The 24,562-nt window shown below is 46.2% G+C and overlaps 1 protein-coding gene across 1 annotated transcript; it reads left to right on the top strand.

Annotated features, from left to right (window-relative positions):
* Positions 1-4,037: 4,037 nt before the first annotated feature.
* Mgst3 (microsomal glutathione S-transferase 3) lies at positions 4,038-24,562 on the top strand. The gene is made up of 6 exons (XM_087906321.1): positions 4,038-4,173; positions 18,380-18,503; positions 19,501-19,574; positions 21,274-21,331; positions 23,220-23,292; positions 24,314-24,562. The coding sequence occupies exons 2-6, from the start codon at positions 18,387-18,389 to the stop codon at positions 24,448-24,450; spliced, it is 459 nt and encodes a 152-aa protein (XP_087762447.1). The 5' UTR covers positions 4,038-4,173; positions 18,380-18,386; the 3' UTR covers positions 24,451-24,562.

A 24,562-nucleotide genomic window follows, 5' to 3' on the forward strand; every position in this document is an offset into this window, starting at 1 on the left:
CTTTGTCTCGGCTGCTCACGGCCCAGCGAGCTTGTCTGGCCTCCTGCTCTACCAGTTGAAATCATTTTAAATATATGAAAAAGTTATTAAAATAAAAAACTAATATCTTCTATGCATATATATGTGCATGTATGTATGCACTTATGCATATCTGTAGCGGTTATCCATATGGGTTCACAGACTATCAGTCTTGTGTGTATTGAAGGACTGAGCTAATGGCCTTACAAATGCTAAGCACAGACTGAGCTACATCACCAGTCTTACTGTTTTTACTGAGCATCAAGTTCATAGTACATCTTAATTTGCTTTTTGAGAAAGAATCACACAATGCACCTCAAGATGGCCTTGATTCTTCTACCTCAGCTGCTCAAGTACTAAAACTACAGGCATGCACCACCATGCCTAGCTTTATGGAACTTTGCTATTTTTTTGAAGACAGAATCTCAAGTAATCCAGACTGGCCCTAAGCTCACTGTATAGCCAAAGATGACCTTGAACTTCTGACCTTCCTTCTTCCACTTCCCAAGTGCATAGATGGCCACCACTCCTGGCTTTATGTGGTGCTTGGGCTCACACCCAGAACTTCAAGCAGGCTAGGCAGACACTATATCAATTGAAGTACACCTCCAGCCCTGTCTTTACTTTTAATAGATTTTCCATTGTTACCCTGGGTAATAGCATTTTCTCAAAAAGTTCTGAGTCTTTTAAGTGGGAATGGTTATATGAAAAATAGAGACCTGGGTTCTCATAGGTGTATTCTCTGGTAACTCCAATTCTGATCTAATCTCACAGGTAAAGTTCTCCACAGGCATGGAAATACTTAAATATTTGGTACTACTAAGTAGTTTGTAGAAGCAACTTCATATAGACAAAGAGACCAAAGTGGCTCTGGAAACTTCGGTGGAGATTTATGGAGATGGTTTTGGCGACAATGACAGTTTTAGTCATGGAGGAAATGTCACAGGCTCTGGTGGCAACTGTATTGGTGGTGTATATGGCAGTAGGGGCTGCTATCATGGATTTGGTAATGACAGAAGCCAGTTTGGAGGTGGTGGAAACTACAACGATTTTGGCCATTACGACTACAGTCATGACATTTTGGGCCCAGGGAGGGAGAAAACTTTAGACGTAAAAGCTCTGGCCTTACAGAGCTTGCCAAACTACAAAACCAGGGTGGCTGCAGTAGCTCCAGCAGCAGCAGCAGCTACTATAGCAGTTGCAGAAGTGGATAATTACTGCCGGAAAACCAAGTGTCCACAGAGGAGAGCCAGAGAAGAGACAGGGAGGAGGCTACAGGTGACAAAAGCCTTGTGGACTCAGCCATGCACAGTAGGGGGCAGGGCCTGGATGCAACAAAGAAGACACGTTCTACACAATACTCATGTTTGTGAGCAAAAATCAAAAGAACTCTATTGCTGACTAATATGTAATGGGTATTTTAGTTTCTGGCCTATGAAAAGTATAAAGTATGTCACAGAGGTTTAGATGTTTTTGACCCATACTATTGATTGCTACATGTGACAAATGTAATCATAGTGCTGACTATGTGTCTTTGAACATATATGTCCATACATGTGGTAGCACCAGGCATGATGGCATCCCAACCCAATGCTTAGGAGGCAGAAAAAGGAAGATGGGGAATTCAAAGTCAGCCTGAGCTACATAGCAAGTTCAAGGCCAACTTGGGCTACAATGACACCCTCTGTAAAGTTCACAAAAGTCTGCAAACTTTAATTTGTAAAAAATTATTTTTAACGTAGAAATAAAAAAGAAAGGAATAAAGAGAGGCCACAAAAGACTAAAATATGTGGCTCCTCCACAGCTGCCACCACAGTGAATGAGCCCTCCAAATGTCTTCGCATTGCTGTTTGTACTGGTTTGGTCCTCTCTTGCTGTGCTAAGCACCATGACCAGGGCTTACACTTTTACATAAGAGTACATCATTGAAGAACCAGGGGCAAGGAGTGAAGCAGAAACCATAAGAAGCTCACTGGTGCATGTTCATGGCCTTCCTGTCTAAGGATGGTGATGCCTCAGATGGAGGACTGAGCCTTCCACATCAATCATCAATCAGAACAGTCTCTCACAGATACGGCTCAGGCCAATTTGATCAGGGCAGTTGTTCACAGAAGTTCCCTCTTCTCAGGGAACTTCAGATTCTGTCAAGTTAATAATAAAAACTAATGAGGTCAGTTCGTTTTCTTAAGGGTCAGAGTCCTGGGAGTGAGTGCCTGACTGTCAGGGCCAAAGGCAAAAGCTCACACTCCCATGAAGCTCAGGGAGAGAACAGCCCTGTAACTTCACTAAGTTCTACCTCCACTGAACAGAAGAAAAGGAAATGTGGACTCCACAACCGGAACAGTCACTGGGCAGCTGAGTCATCGAGGGAGAGTCAGTGAAGGGTCTGGGGGAAGAGAGGAATGCAAAGAAAAGAGAGGGGACAGCGCTCTGGAGAATCTGGAACACCTTCTAAGTATCAGGAGAGACGAAATGAAACCAGCAAAGACTCAGGAAAAAGCTACGCTTGGGATGCCATGGAGAATGTACAAGGCCAATGGTGACCTTTCAGAGAGCCGTCTGAACGGAGGTTGGGAAGCAGAAGCCAGATTGTAAGTGGAGAAGGCATTAGTGGTGAGTGAAGCAGGGACACAGTGACTTCTGAGCCAAGGGCTACACATCAAATCCCTGTTGTTTTAAGGGGCCTAAAATACATTAACCTGGGGGGAGCACACAGGGCTCTCGGGCGGCACTCCCTTGATCTTCACAGGAGTCCCAGGATTTAAGTTTTATTCCAATTCAGAAATAGAGGAAAGTATACCCAGTACCCCAGACTGGAAAAAGTATACCCAATACCTGGACTCACTGCTTTCCAGGATGTCTGTGTTTACAGATACCACAAGATTTGAGGAAATATGGATTGTAGAGGGATGGGAACCTTCAGGTTCTGAGCAAATCATGGTGAGATATCTTTAACACCCTTAATAGTCTAAAGTTCAATACCTTAATGTATTTGAACAGCTATCCTTGTACCTATGAGTCAATTCCTTTCAGACAGTACAAACTGGCCACTGGCTTCTACGAACTCAAGGCTAACAATGTCATCAGATAGTATCGGAGGCCTATCCTAGGCTTTGCTATAACCTGCATGCCTGACGTTCCCCCAACGTATTTGAAAGGGGGGTTGATTTATAATTTTCTTTCATTCTTTAATTGTAAGTTCATGAAATACCAGTTGAAACGTGGCATTTGGACAACCTGGATCTGTGTCCCCCAGGACGTAGTCACTCATATTTAGCTACAGAACAAACGTATTTCCTTGTGTTTATGAGGACAGAGTGAGGGAAGAGACTTAATTTAAGAGGTAAGCACTGTCTGACCAGGTGCTCTGGTAGTGAGAAGCCGAGTTTCCAAAAGAAACGTGGAGAACTTAAGAGACGAAAAAAAATAATAATGCTAACTTTGGTGCCTTCTGTGATCGGTTTAAAGCAGAACTTACAGAAAATAACAGCCAAGGTTCTACTTCTGCCCAGTAGGGCCTATCCAAGACTCTCCTGGAGGCCGCCGCGAGGTGGCACAAGAGGAAAAACCTGCGGAGTCCAGAAACACCTAGGCGAGCAAACGACAGGAGTCAGTCGAGAAAGGGAGCGGCTCGCCATATGGGCAGGGCCGAGGTACGGGGCCAAAACTGTTGGCTAAGGGAACTCCCAGACTCTAAACGCCTCTCACCAGGAGTTCAAAGATGAGACACACACTTCCCCACCACAAAAACCCTCTACTGCACACGCGCGGCGAGATGAGCTACGGTGGCTCTGCTGGGAATAATTACTAACGCGCTACTGTTCCTCCAGGTCCAACCAAGAAAAGTGAAACACCAGGATCAGTTTAGGACTGTGGTCACGAAAAGACACCTGGGAAGAAGAGCAAATATGTAGACTAGAGAGCCAGAAAAGTAAGCACGTGTGGACCGTCAGGAACAGGGAGAAAATGCAATCTCTCTTCAGAGTCAACCGGAATTTCCCAGGGCAGAGGCGGTCCTTGGGCTCGAGCTCCGCCCAGGGGCGTGGCCACGCGCTGCCTGGGGTGGAGTGGGGCGGGTCCTGCGGGACGGCTGGAACCGCACCCAGATAGTGCTGCGCAGCTCCAGTTTGCACCAGGCCCGTGAAGGTGAAGCAGGTAAGCGCCGGCACCTGCGAGCTGCAGGAGCTTTAGCTGTGCTGAAGCACCTGAATGCCTACGTGCGCACCGCCGGTATCTCAGCCACTGGGGACGGAATAGGGTCTCTCTCCAACCTCTCTCTTATCGGTCGAGTTGGGCTCTACGTTTCTCTACCCTCCTCCCGCCCTGCATCCTCTCTCTGATGAAGTGGCTTTTGAGCTACTAGAGGAGACTCTCGCCTCGCTGTCTCTAACTCAGGGAGATTGTCAAGGTCAGCTCATCCTCAATTCTTTATTTTCCTTTCCTCTTCTACTCCAGCTGTGCAAAGATCTGGGGCTCCCTCTTTCGACCTTCTGGGGCCCACCTGACCTTACCCACTGCAGCTGTAGTACCGAGACCGGAGCCCCGAGCTCTGCAGTGGGAACTGGCCATGCGGATCTAGCACAGGTTTCATAAGTGTCGTACAAGCGCCGCTCCTGCTGTGCATGTGTTGTTGCTAGGATCCTTCCGGAGGGTCTCAGTGGGAATTGTTTGTTTTCCTCTCGCCTCGTAGAAATATTTGCATTGAAACCTGCATGTGGGTCATTTTCCTACCTCCATCCTATCAGAAAGAGACTTCTGTCCTGAGAAGGGCTGGGGGCGGGGGAGGGATCTTCATTGATCTTTTCCTTGCGTGTCTGCAACTTTTCCTTTTTGTCTTGTGTCCCTACCGGGAGACCCAGAACCACGGGTGGGGCAACTGCAGGATGGTGGCAGGGAGTAGAAGCTCTGTGAGTCACTCTAGGTCGTGGCTTCTGCTAATTTTTTGCTTGGGAGGCACCAACATACAAATAGCCTAGGGTACACTTGAGTGTGCAAGGGAAGTAGAGGAAAACAGAGACAGATGGTGGCATGGGTAGGAAAGGAACGCTACGGGTTGGGACTTGAGTCGGGAAAGGAGGTGCCCCAGAGAGAAGTCAGCTCTCTACAGACTATGCTGCCGGCTTAGGTGTGGTCTTGCGGAGTCTTCTGCAGATTTTGCTGTAGGAGTTGGAGCCAGGGCGTCCCTGGGGAATATCTGAGGGCACCTGCAGCCTGCAGTTTCCGGGAAGCACCCAAGGTTATTATTGGTCGGGGTTACAGTCGTATTTTATTTCAGTGTATAGGTAACGAGAGTGTATTGTCTGAGTCAGGGGATCCAGAATGTTTATTCTCACAGGAGCTAAATTTATCTAAGGAGTTAAATAAAACTTACATCTGAAATCCAAACAAGTGCTTTCACCCTGGGAAGTACGTTCTGCTAAGCTTCTTCCTGACACAATGTTACAGAAATAGAAAACTTTGTCAAGTGATTCTTTTTTTTTTTTTCTTCAACCAGTGTTACTATATATAAAATGACAGTGATACCGTGGCCAGCCATAGAAACTGCTCTCCGGGAGCTTCCTTAGACTAAGGAACAAAATTCTGATGGATGCGGAAGCCTGGAATCCTAGCACCAGAGAGACTGGGGTAGGAGAATGGTAATTCAAGGCCAGCCTGGGCCACTGAGACCTTGTTAAAGGACAAGGGCAGCCTTCGCCTTACTTAGCATCCCTCCTGCTGCTGTAGAGTTCTGGAGGAAACAATCTGAAAGTGGACTCCCTCATAGGAGGACTTCACAGAGGAGAAAAACAAGAAAGATGTGTTTAGCCAAAGAGGTGCTGAAAAGGCCCCTGGAATGAGTGGATGTCAGATGGACCTGTCAAAAGTAGTTTAACACCTACCGATTTAACTGATTTTAAACCTATCATTCCCAATGTTTATACTTAAATATTCTGAATATGTATGCAGAACACCATTGCTGGCCACAGTTGACTAGTACCATTTAGAATTATAAAGCAATATCTCTTTAGAATATGCTGTTGTTACTTCTACAACTAAAATGTGTGTGTGTGTGTGTGTGTGTGTTTTCAAACTTGCTTGCACACATGCCTACGAGTGCATGTACATATATACGAAGACCTGAGGTCAACCTTGTATCTTCCTTAATCACGTTCCACCTAATTTTTGAGACAGGTTCTCTCACTGAATCTCACTAATTGAGTTAGCCTGGCTGGCCAGAAAGCACCAGGGACCCTCCTGTCTCCACTTGCTGAGCACTGGGATTGCCCCAGCGGCTTTTTACATGGGTGTGGGGTTCTGAATGCCATTACTCACGCTTTTATGGCAAGCACTTGAGCTGTCTGAGCCACCTCCTCAGCCCTTGCAACTGAATTTGTTGGTCTTGCTTGTGAGTCTACTGTCCCCTGGAAAGAGAAAGACTAGCTCTTCTCGTCAGATGCCACTGTGTAAGATTAGTTCTCTCTCAGGATCCATTTGCCTGTCTGTGGAGAGAAATGCAGCCACTAGACCAGGAAAGCCACATTGTTTCCCAAATGCATTGAGAATTTCATAGGTCTCCTTAATTACCCTTTGAGTTCTTTCTAGACAGGATCTGCTCATCAACTGGAATGTGAATTCTAATACTCGTGTACCATTGCCCACCTCTTTGTTTTGAGACAGTCTTCTTCACAGGCCCAGGCTTGCCTCGGATTCTCAATCCACCTGCCTCAGTACCCCATATACGGAGAGTATAAGTGTGTGTCCCATGACAGATGAGTTTTTTTCTTTTTAAGTAAATGATACTTTATACTTCTTCAGCTTAAGAAATGCACATGGAAGCTGGGGCTGTGGCTTAGCAGTTAAGAGCACTTGTTGATCTTCCAGGGGACCTCAGTTCTGTCCCAGTACCCACGTCAGAGGCTTACAACCACTTGTAACTCTAGCTCCAGAAGATCTGACACCTTCTGACCTTACAAATACACATACCTATGGCATACACTCATACATTTCTAGCCTTTTCACACACACACACACACACACACACACACACTAAATAATAAAAATAAAATAAAGAATGGCAGGTTTTTCAAAGATAGAAAAAAATGCAAATGATTACCTTCCAAGAGACATGGGAGTGTCAAGCCAGATGAAATCCAACCACCTAGGTAGTTGGTTCCTTCACTTCATGACTGGTATCTTCCCAGGGATTTAGCATCTGCTAAGAATTAAAATAGCTCTAAACTGTCTTTATTTCTGGTAATGGAAAATCCAACTGGTATCAGTGTGACTCATTTAAGTCTTTTTCCTCTTCTGGAAGTTATAGCTTTGTTGCCCTGTGACTGTACGCTCCTGTGTAATGTCAGTTAGTGGACAGGTTTGTGGAATTCATGATGGTGAGATGAAGTGCCAGCCAGCCTCGGCACTGCCCTGCCAAGCTATATGCCAGGAGACTGGAGCAATTGTTCTTCACATGACCTCTTTCCTCATACTGTTGTACACTAAAATGAAAATGTTCTTTTCTGAATCTTTCCCAAGATATTCTTTCTTCTTTCCAATTAGAAACACCACAGTCTGTAATCAAGCATGGGCTTGGAGCTAATTATTAGCTCTACCTTCTTGTTAATATATTTTATACTCAGGAGAGGGTCGATTGCTGTCAAACTTGCTCTCCAGCTTGGTTCAGAGACAGCGTGGCCAAAGCCAAAACTGTTGGATCTGTAAGCACACTGCCTGGGCACGTGGGAACTCAGGCTTTGCTCTGGGGTAGCTGTGTGATTTGAAGGACATTATTTAATCTCTCTGATGCTTAATTCCCTCACCTGCAAAGCAGAGGTAGTAATACATGATAGACATGCTGTGGGAAGCTAAACGAGTTGATATTGAACTACTTAGAACAGGGCTTAGTCCATACTAAATGAGTATCGTAAATAATATTCTCCTCCTATTATCCCTCCAATCTCTAACTACCCTTCAGTCTGGCCTCCTTTCTCCACCGTGTAAACATGGACGGGCCTGTGAACCTCTACACTTGCTGTCTCCGTACCTGTGTTCTCTCTCACACATCATCGCGATAACCTTCAGGGCTTCCGTCCCAGTGTTGCCCCTCCTCTGTGTGTGCACTCTGCTCTCACACCCTGACTGTGCTTTCTAGAGGTCCAGCGCTTCCCTCTCAGTTCACTGCAGCCCTGCCTCTGGAGTGCTGTAAGGCATATATAACAAAATGGAGAAGAGAGGGACTCGCTCTGAGGGAATGTCAGGCATGGAATTGGAGGCAAGCAGTCCTCTACGTAAAATGCTTTGTCCTAAACTGAATTTGTCAAATTGGCTCCACCTGATAATTTTTTTGGCATCTCTTTTTTCTGTTTGTATTCCGTATTATCTCTCTTTTCTTGTCTAAGGTTGATGCCTTCAAACCATTGGAAGCATGGTGTGAAGTGTATCTGGAGTCCTGTGTCATGGGAGGCTCAGCTCTAGGCTATCTACCATAACCCAAAATTCCAAGTCAGGTGTCAGGGTACCCTGGTTCATGGAACATTATGCATGGAGAGTCTCTGCCTTCATATATACAGAGAAACCTGTTGATGGAAGTTTCTGTCCCGTCTGGTCCTGCAGCAGTTACACAGAAACTTATATTAATTCTAATTTATTTGGCCTGTTAGCTCAGGCTTATTATTAACTATCTCTAACGGCTTAAATTAATCCATGCTTCTTGTCTATGTTTAGTCACATGACTTGGTATCTTTTCTCAGTAAGGCATTCTCATCTTGCTTCCTCCGCATCTGGCTGGTGACTGACTTTCTACCTTTCCTCTTCCCAGAATTCTCCTAGTCTGGTCACCCTGCCTATACTTTTCTGCCTGACTACTGGCCAATCAGTGTGTTAGTAAACTAATATGAATGACAAATCTTTACAGCGTACACCTGTCATGTTAAGAAACCTGTCATCATACACACAGGGAAACCTGACTAACAAATCTAATGTCCTTGAATTCTTGGGGAACAGAACTGCCATTTCCTCTGAAAGAAGATTCATCGTCATCCAAGCATTTCTGTTTAGTTTCTTGTCATTTTCGGATTTGGCCTTAACTGGCACAACCATGCAAGCTTGTCCCACATCACCAAGAGCCATTCATTTGGCTTCCAGCCTTCCTGACCCTTTCTTCCCCCACTTCCTACCAACCCAGGAACATATTTAACAACTGTTTTCAGTACAGACAATTCACCACAGTGTTGGAACTAAAATGTCATCTGAAGCCTGAACATGGCTGAGCTGTGGCTGTATGGCTGTAGCGCTGAATGTGTTTGAATTAAAGAGGCAGGTCCTCCATCTTCCCAACATACCTGACTTCCCGGTATGCTACCAGTACATTGATGAGGAACTGAAGACTATGAGGTCCTGGAAAAGACCCACTCTGTCCTGCCCGCTGCAGCTGGCCTCGCTTGAATTAGCAAGCGGGTGCTCGATAGATCAGGCTGCATTTCCTCAGCTAGCTTTCTGTTTGTAGCACTTTAGAAATAACTACTGAACCTGCATCACCATTGGGTGCAATATGTAGGTTCAGCACTTAGGTTCTTATTCCTTTTTTTAAAAAAACTTATTTATTATGTATACAGTGTTGCTGCCCTCTCACTTCCTGCATTTCTCCACCAAGCTTCTCCTGGGCTTCGGAGAATCAGCTAGAGGTGCTCGCCTCTGGAATTCTGCTGACAGCCTCTCCTGAGAACATCGCTATTCTAATACTCCCATTTTGATCAACCTTGTCTCTGGTTCCTGCTTCTGCCACTGCTGGCCTTATCTCCCCGGGGCAAACTCCCATCAGGGGATCATTTGAAGGCCTGTTTCTCTGTGGAAACACCCAGAGGCAGAAGCGAAGCAGGCTCAGAAGAAGCTTTAGTGGGTGAAGTGAGCCCTCAGTCCCACCTGGGAGTTTGCTGAATCGTCTGGTATGTGGAACTTCCAGAGGCATCCATTGTGACCAAGCCAAACATTTAATTGATCATCCCTGTGTCACTCCCATTAAACTGTGGGGTTTGCCATATAAAATAATTGGACTGGTAGCACAACCAAGTGAGACTTGGGGGAAATGATGACTTCAAGCTGAGCTAAGAATACTTTATCATGGTCGACTTTCTGGTTGTATTCATGTAAGACAGCAGCTAAAAATTTGCAAGAGAACAATATCACAAACTGAAGCAAAAGTTGCCACTGTCTAATCTGAATTTTATTTGCTTAAAGTCAAAGCGAAGGCAGATACTTCGGTCTCCAAAGAATCTGTCATTGGGGAAAGCCTAAGGTACTGTGTAACTTGGTGACTCAGGATTGGTAAATTATTTGGGGCAAGTGCCTCTATTCATAAATCCTGTCTTTTGCTCTACTTATGCAATGCTGTTTGTACCCTGGGGAATTTCCCTGGGCAGCCAAGAGGACTTGGGTACACAGTGAAAGAGAGTTGTTGCACCAGAAATGTTTAATTGAGTGTAGGCTTGCCCAGAGCCCTTTCTGTATCTGAAGAAACTCTGCCCCAGTGAGATAAGGCCAGCCGTGGCAGAAGCAGGAATTAAAGACAGTGTTGATCAAAACTGGAGTAGCAACGTGGTGCTATTCCCAGGAGAATCTCTCAGCAGAATTCCTAAAAGGGAGCACCCGAGCCAAAGAGCCCGTGAACTGCACCTATGAGACTGCCTCACATCCGGAAGTGAAGTATATTCTGGAGGTGGCACAGCAATTCCACATTTTAATCCTAGATTACATGGCTCTTAAATTGAGGGTCTGGATGGTGTCTGTGGCACACCTACACCCATACAGTCTGCTAAGTAACTACACTACACAGCTGTCGCTTTGAGTGTTTCCTGCCCCCCCCCCGTCCCCCGTCCCTGTAGACATCAAGGGCTGGTTTCCAGAGTACCCTCACTTTCCTGGAAACCCACCATGGCCTGGGGCACTTTGTGGAGGCAGGGGAGATACTTTATTAAAATTGTAAAGTTACAGATAGAAATGTTGCTATGTTTTGAACATAATTAGATCTATAACATATTCTCCATAGAGGCATTGGTGGAAACCTCCTATAACATCATATGTAATGGTGAAAAACTGACTGCTTCCTCCCTGGATGGGGAGCAGGACAACCATGCCCACTTTTGCCTCTTCTATTCAGCACTGTATTGGTTCTAACCAGGGCCGTTGATTGAGTAGGAAATAACGGCAGCTATAAAAGGCCATCCATCCTCCATGGAAAGGAAGTAGTAACTCTCTCTTCTCAGTGGCAGACCCAACCCTGGGTGTAAAATATTCAGAAGACCCAGGAGGCTGAGACTTTGTATATGCTCAGTCCCAAGCACGTGAAGGGTTAGATCCCCGGTGCCGTGAAACCAGAGGAGCCTCTACTTAACTCCAGCCTCCCACAGGCTGCTTTGCTCCGGAACAGAAGCAGGGTGCAACTGTACGGCCAGGACATAAGCTCTGCCAAGGACTGCGCCTTATTGCTGCCTCTAGCTTGTAAAATGCAAGCTCTGCAGGGCGACTTAGTAACCAACAGCTTAGATACTAGTATGCGTCTGCCAGACCCCAGTATTCACCAGTGACGAAGGTGTGGGCAAATGACGAAATTCCTCTTTGCCTCAGTTTCCTCCTGTGTGTAAGAATGGCAGTGACTGCCCCTGCCACAGAGGATTATTGAGGATGAAGAGGGTTAGTTTATGTAAAGTCTCTACCCTGCATGCCCTCAGTCCCGTAGTTAAGTATTCAACATGTATGAGTGAAATAATTTCCTATTTTGCTATTTCTGCCAGAAAAAAATTCCGTGTTAAGTTTATTGAAGGTCCTACCACACCCTTAAATATGTCTGTCACTTAGCTTATGGTGCTGCTCATTTAATGTGAGTACAGCAGTTCGTGGTGTAAGCAGCAACGTCTCCCCCAAGCCCTCTTGTAGCATAGGGACCACCGCACTTGCAGCGTGAAAAGCCTTAAACTTGTGACTGTGGAGAGAGATCCAGCAAAGCAGGGCTGTCACAGGTCAGGCTCATTAGGTAAAATCTCAAAGGGAAAAAAAAATAAAAAATAAATAAAAAACCTGGGAGGGGGCGTGTCCTAACACACCCTCTAGAAGTCTGGGAACGGCTGCAGCACTCAGCCGAGTCTGTATTTGTGCAAGTGACTATGAAAAACCTCAGATAAGAGGCTTGTGTCCTGTAGTCTCTGTGTGCAGCGCGTGTTACGGTGGCCAGTTAGCCTGTGGGAAACGCAGGTACGAGCATTCATTGTAGAGCTTCTTTGTTCAGACTGTGAAGACCAGGTCCAGGGCAAAGTTCTCAAAGGCCAGAGCCTTATCTTGGTGGGTCAATAAAAGAGCTGTAGGTGTGTGATCAGCAAGACGTGTGCAGGCCACGTGAGTCCTCACACCAGAGGGGGTGCTCACACCAGAGGGGCTTGTCTATCAGTTATCAGCTCCTCTGGCCTGGCACTGTAAGCTATCTGCTGGCTTTGAATTCCTAACAACCCAGGGTGTGGCAGAGGCTGCCTGGGTGTGGATTCTGAACTGCCTTCCCGTTCTTGGTTCACCCTGGCCTACAGGCCACCCTCTAAGGACTGAGAATATCCATCCCTTTTCCCTACTCTCAGAAAACGAGAATTTAGCTGATGATAAAGTGATTTCAAACCTTGACTGAATTAAGCTGGTCCTCTTCTGAAGGCCTAGCCATATTTACTCCTTGCACTCAAGTCTTTAGGAACTATGGTGCAGACCTCTGTTCTAGATTCTTCTTTCTATGTAATTTGTAATCCAGTTTCTGTCACGGTTTCAGTAGATGCTTTGGAAACAGTTCAGATGAACACTGTTGCCAGGTACTGTAGAAGATGATGAACAATGTCTCTTATGTGGGAGGGGCTGGGGGAGCTTTCCAGAGAGCCCCCATAAGTCACTGTCCTGCCATTTGCAAGCACCCGCAAACCCCAGGAGCAGTGGTAGGAATGCCAAGCCACACGGTCCCTCCCACAGACCTTAGGCCTGTTCATATTGTCTTCTCTGCGTGCAGATCAGGTATCACAGAGTAGGGCTCCTCGCTTGTTGGTGTGTGGAGGTGTCGGAAGGGCTCATCTGCCATCCTGGAAGGCAGCATCCAGCATTCCTGCATCTGTGCACAAGTGTCCAAAACTTCTGCGGAAGAGCCCCTCCCTAAGAGGGTGTACCACCGTAGATCACATGGTCTCTGCAACCCCCCCACTCTGGTATCAGACACCCCATCCCCCACCTTCAGGATAATTCTCTGCCTTTTCCACTGAGCCCACTTCACCAGCATCTCTCTCTTTTTGTCCCTTCTAATATGTTTTTAATTGAAATAGAATTACATCATGTCCTGCCTTTTCCTCCCTCTAGCCCCTCCTGGCTGCTCTCCTGTCCGTCCCTCAAATTGGTTGCCTCTTTGACTTTATTATTGTTATATACATATTATGATGTATGCATATACACAAATATATATGGATAGATAGATAGATAGATAGATAGATAGATAGATAGATAGATAGATAGAATTTGCTGAATTCTTTTTTCTTGTGTGTATATGGTTTCAGAGCTGACCACTTTGAAGTCAACAACCAGTAAGAGGGCTCATCCCAGGGACAGGCTAATTCTCCATCTCCCAGCAGCCATTAGTGGCCTGAAGTTCTTTGCCTAGAGGTGGTACCCTATGAAATGTTCTCCCTTCCATGAAAACGTATTGCCATTGCAGCCATTTCTAGGAGAGACTGTTTCGTCGCTGACTTTCTGGTCTTCTGGCTCTCACAGTCTTTCCCCCTCTTTTGCCGTGATGTTCCCAGAGCTGTAGATGCAGGAGCTGCAATATAAATACCAGTTGGGGCTAGACTCCCCACAATCTCTGCACCCTGTCCTGCTGTTGTCTTCTGTGGTGGTCTCCATTCTCTGTAAAGAGAGGCTGCTGTGATGAGGGGCGGTGACTGCACTTATCCATGGGGATGAGAGTAAGATTTAGACCATAGTAAGGAACTATGTTGGCCTAGCAAAGCGGCAGGAGTGGATTATTTTCCAAGGTGATCTCACTAGCCCTGGGCTATATACCAGGCATGATTTCTTCCTGCCCAATGGACCTTCAGTCCAATTAGTCAGCTGTTGATTGCCACCGAACTGTGAGTGGCACTGACCACACCTTTATGCACATCTTACTGCACTGATTATTGTGGTTCATAGTGTAGGGTGGGACTGTTTAATTGCTTCCTGCCCTTGGGAGCTTAAATAGTATTTTCTGGGACCATGAAAGCTCAAGTGCAGGAAAGAGGCTTTGAAGCCAGAAGAAGCCTTAAATTATCCAAGACCTGTGTCCTAAGTGTCTCCAGCACCTCTTGACCTTGGCTCTGGCTTGTTTCAGACTTGGTTCATACCCAGGTTCATACTCAGTATCATCACCTTCATGAAGTGAGAGGAGTGCCTCTCACCAGGTGTGAACACCCAGCAGACTGTATTTCTGCCCTGAAAGAGGAGCCTGGAGGTCCTGTCAGTTTCTATTTATAGATTACAGAACAGTTGCATTGGGAATGGTTCTTATCTGCAGTAGACTTTCACCCGAAAAGCACTTGCCACCCACCTGGCTGCTCTTAACATCAGGAAAACAGGGGTCAGCAACTAAGCCCATTCGTTCTGTTTTGCCTGGCTAGACTGTCTTCATGATTTCTAAAACCCGATCCGGTCCTAGCTCTCCCCTTGCACGCGGGAGCCGCTGGACTTGGAAACCGAGCTAGAGTGGCTGTGTTTCATTTCATTCCTTACAAAGGCTGGCAGCCTTAGAGGCCGCTTCCTTTTCAATGCCTGTTTGACCGCAGTGGTTTCCCTCCAAGGATAGCAAGTAGGCTCGATCGCTTTTCATTTTCAAGGAGGTGTTCAGCATTCACACTGTATTTTTGTATATAATTACTACCGTAGCTTCTAATTTGTGTTAACTTTATAAACTTGAAAAGAGAAGGAACGAGAAGAAACTTGGAGAGCATCCAGGCCCCCTTGTTCTCTGAAGCTAAGCAGGTGCCAGAGGCACCTTGTGCTGAGTCACTGGAGACAGTCTGGCCCCTTTGAAGGGCAAGTGGGCGGGGCAGGGTAAAGACCAGGAAGGGGAAAGCTGTTGAAAATTGTTGTGTGCTGTGATGGGGGAGGTGACCGATCTGGAGGTGCTTAGAACTCAAATGTTATCTTTTTAAGCTAGGAGAACCTTATTTTGCAATTTATTTTTATGTGCATGCATGTTTTGCCTACATGTATGTCTATAAGTCACATGAATGCAGTGCCCTTAGATGCTACATAGAAGTGGCCATTGGATCCCCTGAGACTGGAGTTATAGATGGTTGTGAGCCACCACGTAGGTGCTGGGAATCAAACCAGAAATAGCATCCAGTGCTGTCAACCACCAAGCCGTCTCTCCAGTCCTGAGAAACTTACTTTCTAAAGACCCAAACAACTTGCTCACCCCTAAATTTCATATTGAAAAGGACACTGTGACTCCACGGTTTGTTCAGCTCTCAGTTTGCAAGCAGTACTGAAAGAGGCCACTGGAGTCAGATGAATCTGATCTGAGTCATGCCCATAACACTTCCTGCTCTAGACTCTGGGTGCAGCACCCCAACTCTGGGCGTAGCTCTCATGGCAGGGGTACTGGAATCCTGTCCTTTGTAAGAATGACTAGAAACATTCTGCAGCAGGGCAACACCCTGAACTGACTGCTGGGGAGTAGGAGCTAACCGCTCATCAGAGACAGACATTTTCCATCTTGGTGAGTGTGCAGATGTGTAGATGGGTGGGGTGGGTGTGTTTGCATACACATGCATGTGGAAGCCATAAGACAACTTGGGTGGTTATTGTTCTTCTGGAGGAAGCAGTCTTGTTTTTTGAGATGGGGTCTCTCCCTGACACCAGGCCTCACCAATCAGGTTACTCTGGCTGTCCAACAAACTCCATGTTTCTACAGTGGTAGGATTACTCGACTGTGCCATCTTTCCTGACTTTTTACATGGGTGCAAGGAATTGAACTCAGGTCCCCATGGTTGCTCAGTGTTAAGTTGGGAGCGCAGTCCCCAGCCCCTGACATCCATCCCAGCCTCCCTGACCTGAGAGTTGCATTAGTCTGGACTCCAAATCCCAGCATGCCAGGTCCTGACCCCTCCCTGGGGGGTGGGGTCAGGACCACTCCCACAGGGTATTTAAGTATGCTCCCAGGGTTTTCAGGTCTGCATGGGCTTCCTGCTTTCCTGTCTCCCCACCATGCGCTCGGCCATCCGAGAGCTTCATGCGTAATAAAACGATGGGCATTTTGATTTGGTTTGATTTGACCTAATTGGATTTCTTGTGCCGGTGGAGCTGTCCATTTATTATTTTTTCTTAACACCCAGCAAGCATCTTATCAGCAAAACCCCCTCCCCAGCCCTTAAAGGTATAACAGATTGGCCTCAAACTTATGATCCTCCTGCCTCATCCTTTTAAGCATTCGCCTGCTATGTACAAGCAGCAAGAAATGGGTGTTGTTTTTTTTTTTCTCTAAAGACAGGGTTTCTCTGTGTAAAAGCACTGACTGTCTTAGAACTCGCTCTGTAGATCAGGCTAGCCTTGAACTCACAGAGATCCATCTGCCTCTGCCTCCCGAGTGCTGGGATCAACAGGAAGCACCGCCACAACCCAGTGAGATAGGCATTTTTAAACATAAGAGCCCACACAGGAGCTCCTGGCTCGGGCAGCCTTGCATGAGGTGGTGAGTCAGCTTAGCACACTCTCACATGTTGCAGCTGCCCTTTCTGCCTGCACGCATGCTCTGAACCCTTCCATCTAGTGTTCAAATTCCACAGAAGTTAGTGGGCAGCCCAGTGGGCTATGAGATGCTTAGGGCTTCTTCCACCTACTAAGCTTTGTTTTATCTGATGTCTTTCCTTTGAGACAAGAGTTTTAATGCTGAATACTGCAAGATGAGCCAGGATTAGCTTTTCCTCAAAGCAGTTTATAACAACAGTTCCTGCGGGGTCAGAAAAATTCAGAGAGTTATATCTTTTAAACCACATAGCCACCACCCCATCTGTCGTTAACACTTGTTTAACTTTAGCTTGTATTGCCAACTTTTTATGGATTTCAAAATAAGTTTCCGACATCGGGACTCTTGTGGGGCTTGTTTTGAAGTGATGATTTGGTAGGCAGCTTGGGTTCTCAGGAGTCTGCCAGACTATGTGTCTTGTCCACACCATCGGCTGGGGAGCCATGTTTTGATATCAGAACACCAAGCAGGGTTTCACAATTTTGATTTCTAAAACCGTGCTAGCGTGTGACCAGGATCAAGGTGGAAGGGCAGTCCCAAGGTTCTGACTTCACAGTAGCCCTCCCCAGAACCCACTATTGAGGGTACCACTTTGTTAAAGGGCGCCGTGCTAAATATTTCCAACGGCAAGTGTTAGCGGCACATGACAGTGACCACTGCAATGATGGAAATGGATGTTGAGCCAAAGAGAACACATACCTGGTTAGAGTAGCACACACCTGTAATCTCAGTGCTAGCGAGGCCAAGGCAGGATGATTGCTGTGAGTTTGAGACCACTCTGGGCTTTTTCTTGAGTACCAGGCCAACATGGGTTACACAGCCTCAAAAACTGAAATGCAGGAGTCCATGGGATGGCTCAGTGGGCGAAGGTGCCAGCTGCCAAAGCTGACTGGAGTTTGCCCCCCGGGGCCCACGTGGTGATAGGCGAGAACAGTCTTCTGCAAGCAGGTCCCTGTGTGCACACTGTCGCATGTGCACATGGGTGTATGTATACACACAAAAATAAATAAATAAGAATGGGATAAAATCTGTTTTTAAAACTGAAAGGAAGATGTAGAGGAAGGAAAAAAGGTGAGGGAAAGAAGAAGGGAGAAAGGAAGGACCTGTATGGTTTTTCACTTTTCTGAGACTATACTGCATAGTGGAGTAATTTTTAATTCTGTCATCTAATACACAGTGGTATTTCTGATGACGTCTTAAAAACATCTGTTTTTATTGGGCAGGGTGTGTGTGTGTCATATGTATGGTATATGCATTTGTGATGTATGTGTGATATATGCATGTGTGCACTTGTTTGTGCAGGGGTACTCACCTGCCCATGCTCATGTAGAGACCGGGGGTTGACTTGGGGTTTTGTTCTGTCACTAAACCTGCAGCTAACCTTTTTCATTAAACTGGAGCCAGTGAGCTCAGGTCCTCATGTTTGCGCAGCAGACAGTTTACCTACTGAGCCACCTTCCCAGCGCTGAGCTGACTCTTTGATCTGTCTACATCTGCCGGTGATGAGGCACCGTGCTCTCTAAGGCCTCACACCACACAGTGTCCACGGTGTTGGGCTAGTTTTCCACTGTGGCATGCTTTCTTCCACAGAGCCAAGATGACTGTCCTCTCTAAGGAATATGGATTCGTGCTCCTCACTGGCGCTGCCAGCTTCGTGATGGTGCTCCACCTAGCCATCAACGTGGGCAAAGCCCGCAAGAAGTACAAGGTGGAGGTAAGTGGGGTCATAGGCGGGTGCTCACGTGGGCTTCCTGAGGCCACGGGCTAATCCAAAGGTGAGCTTTCAATCATGGAAGGAGAGCTGAGTCGTTCGTGGCAGGTAGTAGCCGTTTCTGGATAGTGCCCATTCGAATTCTGTTCCTGAGAGGCAGGAAATACTAGGATTGCCGGAATATAGTTTGCACTTGTTGGACTCTGGCCCCTCTGTAGAAAGACCAGGCCTAGTAGGATGAAAAGTCCCTTTTTACCTAGAGCTATTTGCTAGGGACAGTGCTGTTTTCTAAAGAAGGATGAATTACAGCATTGTTTCCTAGTTTGCCACTTTACAAGTGATAGCTTCAATTGATTTCCGTGTTTCCTAAGTAGAGAAGAGTTGCTGGGCTTAACCTGGGTTTAGCTGGTTGTTGTAAAAAGGAAGTCTGTTAAATACTTCCTTTAGCTCTGGCTGAACTAGAAGGGGAACTTCTAAAGCTACCCCTGGGGAGCAATTAGATGTCTGTTTGCATCTAGCATCTTGTAATCAGACTCCCTCGGGAGGTTCTTTCAAGTGTTCCTATCTGGCTGCTTCTCCTTTTATTCTAATGGGCACTTGCAATAAAAGTCTCACACACTCAATTATCTGTGCCCTAGTAAGGGAAATTTTAAAGGGATGTGGTGTGTGATGATTCCTGGGAACCAGCCATTTCTCTCCGGTCTCTCTGTATTTGCATCTGCAGGCCATTGCTTTATGGCATCAATGAGAAGCGCTGGCTAGGCAGGAGCCACTCCCATCTCTTTTGCAACCAGAACATAAGTCACAGGTTCTTGCTAGCTTTGCCAGCTAGAAACACCAAACCTGCTTCTGAGAACTGAAAGCCTTGTCGCTGCATAGACTGAAGCAGAAGTCAAGTGCTCGTCCATCAGGAGTACCGGGGAAGGTGCTTTGGGATGTCTCAGTTTCGGGGATGGTTAGTTCTCAACACTCATCCTCTGCTTGGCCTTTGCTTTCACAGTACCCGGCCATGTACAGCACAGACCCTGAGAACGGGCATATCTTCAACTGCATCCAGCGAGCCCACCAGAACACGTGAGTGTCGTGCTACCAGGCAGCAAAGATGTCCATCGTCTCAGCCCCGAGTCTCTGAATTTGCTAAGTGATAACATGGCAACCATGGTTCCCTCATTAAAAGTATGATTAAAACATTAGTGGGGGGCAGGCAGGGGCTCAGAAAATGAAGGCACTTTGTAAAAGGAGTGGTGGGCTGTGTTCCTGCCAGGATCCCTGGCTAGTTTACACCCGAAATAACTACATGGAAACTGTATTCATTTAAACACTGCCTGGCCCATTGTCTTTAGCCCCTTATTAGCTAACTCTCACATATTAATTAACCCATTTCTAATAATCTGTATATCACCATGAGGTTGTGGCTTACCAGGAAGATTCTAACCCACCTCCATCTCAGAGAGGAGAGCCATGGCGTCTGCCTCACTGCCTTCTTTCTCCCAGCATTCTGTTCTGTTTACTCCACCTACCTAATTTTCTGTCCTATCAAAGGGCCAAGGCAGTTTCTTTATTAACCAATGAAAATAACACATAGACAGATGACCCTCCTCCATCAGCACTTTTAGCCAAACCTGATAATCTAAATTTGATCACCAGGACCCACATGGTGGAAGGAGAAAACCAAGCCTAACTTACACATGTGAGTCATAGTATTGATACATACACATACACACACTCTCTCTCTCTCTCTCTCTCTCTCTCTCTCTCTCTCACACACACACACACACACACACACACTCATACACACAAATAAAAAAGCATTTTAAATTATTTAAATTATGGGTGAACAGATTGAATAATGAGCAAAACTAAGACTTTTTAGAACAGAAAAACTTCTGAGCTGATCAGTGGTGATGCATGCCTTTAATAACCAGCCCTGAGGAGGCAGAATCAGGCGAATCTCTGAGTTCAAGGTAAGCCTGGTCTACAGAGTGAGTTCTAGGACATCCCGGGTAGAGAAACCCTGTCTTGGAAAAAAATAGAGATAAAAATGAGCAGAGAGTGCTGTGAAGGCCGCTGTTGCTCAGCTCCCTTCTCTCTTAAACAGTTCAGGTCCTAGCCAGGGGATGGAGCCGCCCACAGTGGACAATTTTCTCCACCTCAGTTAACACAGCCAAGATAGTCTTCCATGGGCATGCCCATCTCCCGGGTGACTCTAGATTCTGTTGACAATTAACAGTAGTAATAGCAGTGCCTTTAACGTGACCCTCTGCAGTGTTTGCAGGTCCCACCTAAATGATTAATATTCATTACTTTTCATTGTAAATTAGTGTGTGTGTGTGTGTGTGTGTGTGTGTGTGTGTGTGTGTGTGTAAAGAACTGAATGGACAAAGGTTTTCTCTTGCTCATAATTTAAAAAAGACATAGTCCATAATGTAAGATATAATGGAAGAGATGACAGAGACTTGAAGGTGATCACAAAGGCAGACAGGAAACGGAGTTCTCTCTCTGCTGGGCTATAACCCTCAAAGCCCACCCTCAGTGGCCTACACCTGCCAATCAGGCTGTGCCTCCGTTAGGAGGCCTACTCCAAGCTAGAGCCTTCTTCATAGTTTGCAGGATGTAAAGTTCACCCAGAGCAAAAGCAGGTGGGTCCTGGCAGCCAGCCTTCTCCCTCCAGTCAGTGTGTGTGTGTTCCTGAGCTTCCAGCCTGCCAGCTTAGTTCTGTATAAACAGCGGTGGTGAGGACACGTTTTGAAACATGACTTTCTGTCTATTTCAGGCTGGAAGTGTATCCTCCCTTCCTATTTTTCCTAACCGTGGGAGGTGTGTACCACCCGGTAAGTTTTTCCTTGGGCTGGTCATCCATTTAGATGTAGGGAGAAGGAAATGAACATTGACTGGGGAGCCTCGGTGTCAAGGCGCCATCTATTTATTCAGTGATTTATTACAAAGTGTTTTAAAGTAGGCAGCATTTCACCTATTTTTACAGACTGAGGGAGAGCCTCTTAGACATTGTTGAGCTTTCACAAGGTCAGCTAAGCCTCAGAAGAGTGGAACTTTGAACCCAGGTCTATATAAGTCTAAACGGTCCATATCCACAGGGAGTGTTTTTACTTTCCTCATTCGTTCATCTCTGAAAAACAAAATCTACCCACGCCCTAGAGCAGTGAACAAGACAGGCAGCCACCAGGATTCACAGAGCCTCCCTTTAATTGGGGTCATAAAAAACATCATAGGTAAATTATTTGGGATGTTAGAAGGTGCTGAGGGCCCAGTAGCAAACAAGGAAGTGGAAAAGGGGCGTGGAGCTCAGAGATTTTGAATATGGTGTGGTCAGCCTCTTACTGAGAGGTAAGCTAAACTCACAAGACGTGAAGAAGCAAGAGCTGCTGTTTGGAGCATCCAGCGTCCAGAAGGCCATGGCATTGTGACAGCTCTCGCAGACATTTACTCAAACCAAGGTCACGGAGTGACCAGGACCGGCAGGCATCTGTATAGCTGAACACCAAACCATTGTTTCGAAATTGCTAGGAATTACTCAGCGCCGTAGTAAAGAACAGCCTGGCAGAGACCAAACTTAGGCAGAGAGTAGCTGGGGTTTTATCTATAGTTCTTCGTCCTCCTGCCAAGGCTTCTTACCCAGAGTCAACTCAAACAAAACCCTGCCATAGCACCACTGACAGCACTACCAAATTTGAAAAGGACTCGTGGCGTATTGTAGGAGGGCCATTGTTCATTTCCTGGCTGCTCAGCCCCGAAATAACCACACAGAAACTGTTAATACAGTTAAATTAAATTAAATCACTGATCACCATAGTACATTCCTAACAAGCTCTTACATATTAAATTAACCCATTTCTATTATTTTCTATTTTACCACGAGGCTTGTGGCCTATCAGCAAGGTTCCAGCTGGCAGCTCCCATCTTTCCCCTCTGGCGGCTACATGGCGTCTCTTGACTTCGCCTTCTTTCTCCCAGCATTCGGTTTAGTTTGTCCTGCCTACCTCTATTCTGCCCTGCGTAGGCCAATACAGATTCTTTATTCATTAGCCAACACATAAGAGCAACACATAGTCAGAAGGCCCTCCCATACCAGTGGAGGGTCACTTGCTCACCCTACCCCAACCATTTTCCCTCTTACTCTTTCTAGCCAAATAGATGAGTTGCTCATGATGAAACAGAGGAAAATATTTCTCATCCTACATAGGTTTTACTTTCTCCTGTCAAGGGTGTTGGGAATAGAGAGGCTTTTTCCTCTCAGAGTACACATATTTGGGGTTCACTATACATCCTCCTTACTTTTCTTATCCATCTCCACCCCTCTTGTGTCCAACCACTTCCAGCAGGTGTCCTCAGTGCAGCCCAGGAGCTGCTGAGTCAGTGTGGGATCCAGGGTCCCATTTCAGACATTAGGGTTTCCTTTTCTGACTCACCCTGGAACCTTGAGGTCTGCCTGCCCTTGACCTGAGCTCCAGCACCAGTTCCCCCAGTTGCCCAGAGCAAGAAACTGCGCCCTTCCCCCATGGGGAAAGCTAATTCGCACCTCCCGTTGAGCATGCAATTATAGACAGCAAGGGGTCTTGACTTTTCCTGATCAAACAAATAATGGCATTCTTTCCTTAGTGGGAAATACATCACTTTTGGCCAACACAAGTGTAGTCAGCTCTAGGTATTCACCAAGGTCTGTTTCCTGAACTCAAACACTAAATTGTACTTTTATCTTAGCGCATAGCATCTGGCCTGGGCGTAGCCTGGATTGTTGGACGAGTTCTTTATGCATATGGCTACTACACAGGAGGTAAGTACATGTTGACATCAGCCAAGGAAACACTTTTAAATGTATCTTTTTAAGTATGCATTATGCATCTGTGTGGATGTGCCCGCAGAGGGCAAAGAGCATGTTAGATCCCCTGGAGCTGAAGTTACAGGTGGTTGTGCACCAGCTGACATGGGTGCTGAGGACTAACCACTGATCCTCGGCAAGAGCAGCGAGTACACCTAACCATTACATCTGTCCAGCCCCCAAACAAATTTTAAGTTTCTGTATTTTGACTCTTAGCTGAGCTTTAAAGTGGAGGGGGAGGTTAAAACGGGAGAGATGATGACGCAGCTGTCAGAGGACAGACTGCTCATCTGCAGGACCCAGGTTTGATTCCTAGCACCTTACATGGCAGCCAACAACAGCCTGCAATGCCAGTTCCAGGGGATCCATGCAAGTGGTACACAGACACACATGCAGACAAAATACCCATGTATATAAAATATGATAAAATGTGAAATGAGGAAGTGGCTTAATAACTGAGATGAAAGGTCTATTTATTCTTTACTGCCCTTAGAATAGTAACAAATTTTGAGCATTTTCTGTGTACCAGTTGCTTTTCTAAGAGCTTTATGTAGGCTATGCAACCTTGTAGCAGTTCTGGGTACAGCTAACAGCCTGTTTTATAGATGAGGAAACAGGAATATAAATATTGAGCAGCTAGCCATAACCCCCAGGAATCAAACCCAGGGGTTATAATGGCGAAACCTGGCCACTGTTTAAGTGGATAAATGGATAGCAAAGAGAGAGAAAAAGGCTGTACTTCATTCTGAAAGGAAACACTCCTGAAGGTCCTAAGACAATACTGCTACAGAGTTCTCCAAAGTCTAGGCAATGCTATTGTAGAATTCCTTTGCATATAGATAGCTTCCAGCATACTGATAGCCCAAGGGTAGAGTTGGTCAACCTCCCAAGAACAGGTGGCTGAACATATGACCTCAGATGCTAAAACAGAATGGCTTGTGAATGTTCTGGTAATTTCTGCTCTCTTGTTTTTCAGACCCCAGCAAGCGGTCTCGAGGAGCCGTGGGGTCTATTGCCCTTCTTGCCTTAATGGGCACAACCGTGTGCTCTGCTTTCCAGCATCTCGGCTGGGTTCGACCTGGCTTGGGCAGGGGGCCCAAGGCCTGCCACTGAGGAATGGTAGACCTTTCACTCTCATTCACTTTGAACGACTTACCTTTATTTCCAGTTCCACTGTCTTTTTTAAATATAATAAAACTTATCTGGCATCAGCCTCATACCTAAA

This window comes from Myodes glareolus, chromosome 5 (genome assembly GCF_982192425.1).
Source record: "Myodes glareolus chromosome 5, mMyoGla1.1, whole genome shotgun sequence".
Classification (NCBI taxonomy): Eukaryota; Metazoa; Chordata; class Mammalia; order Rodentia; family Cricetidae; genus Myodes; species Myodes glareolus.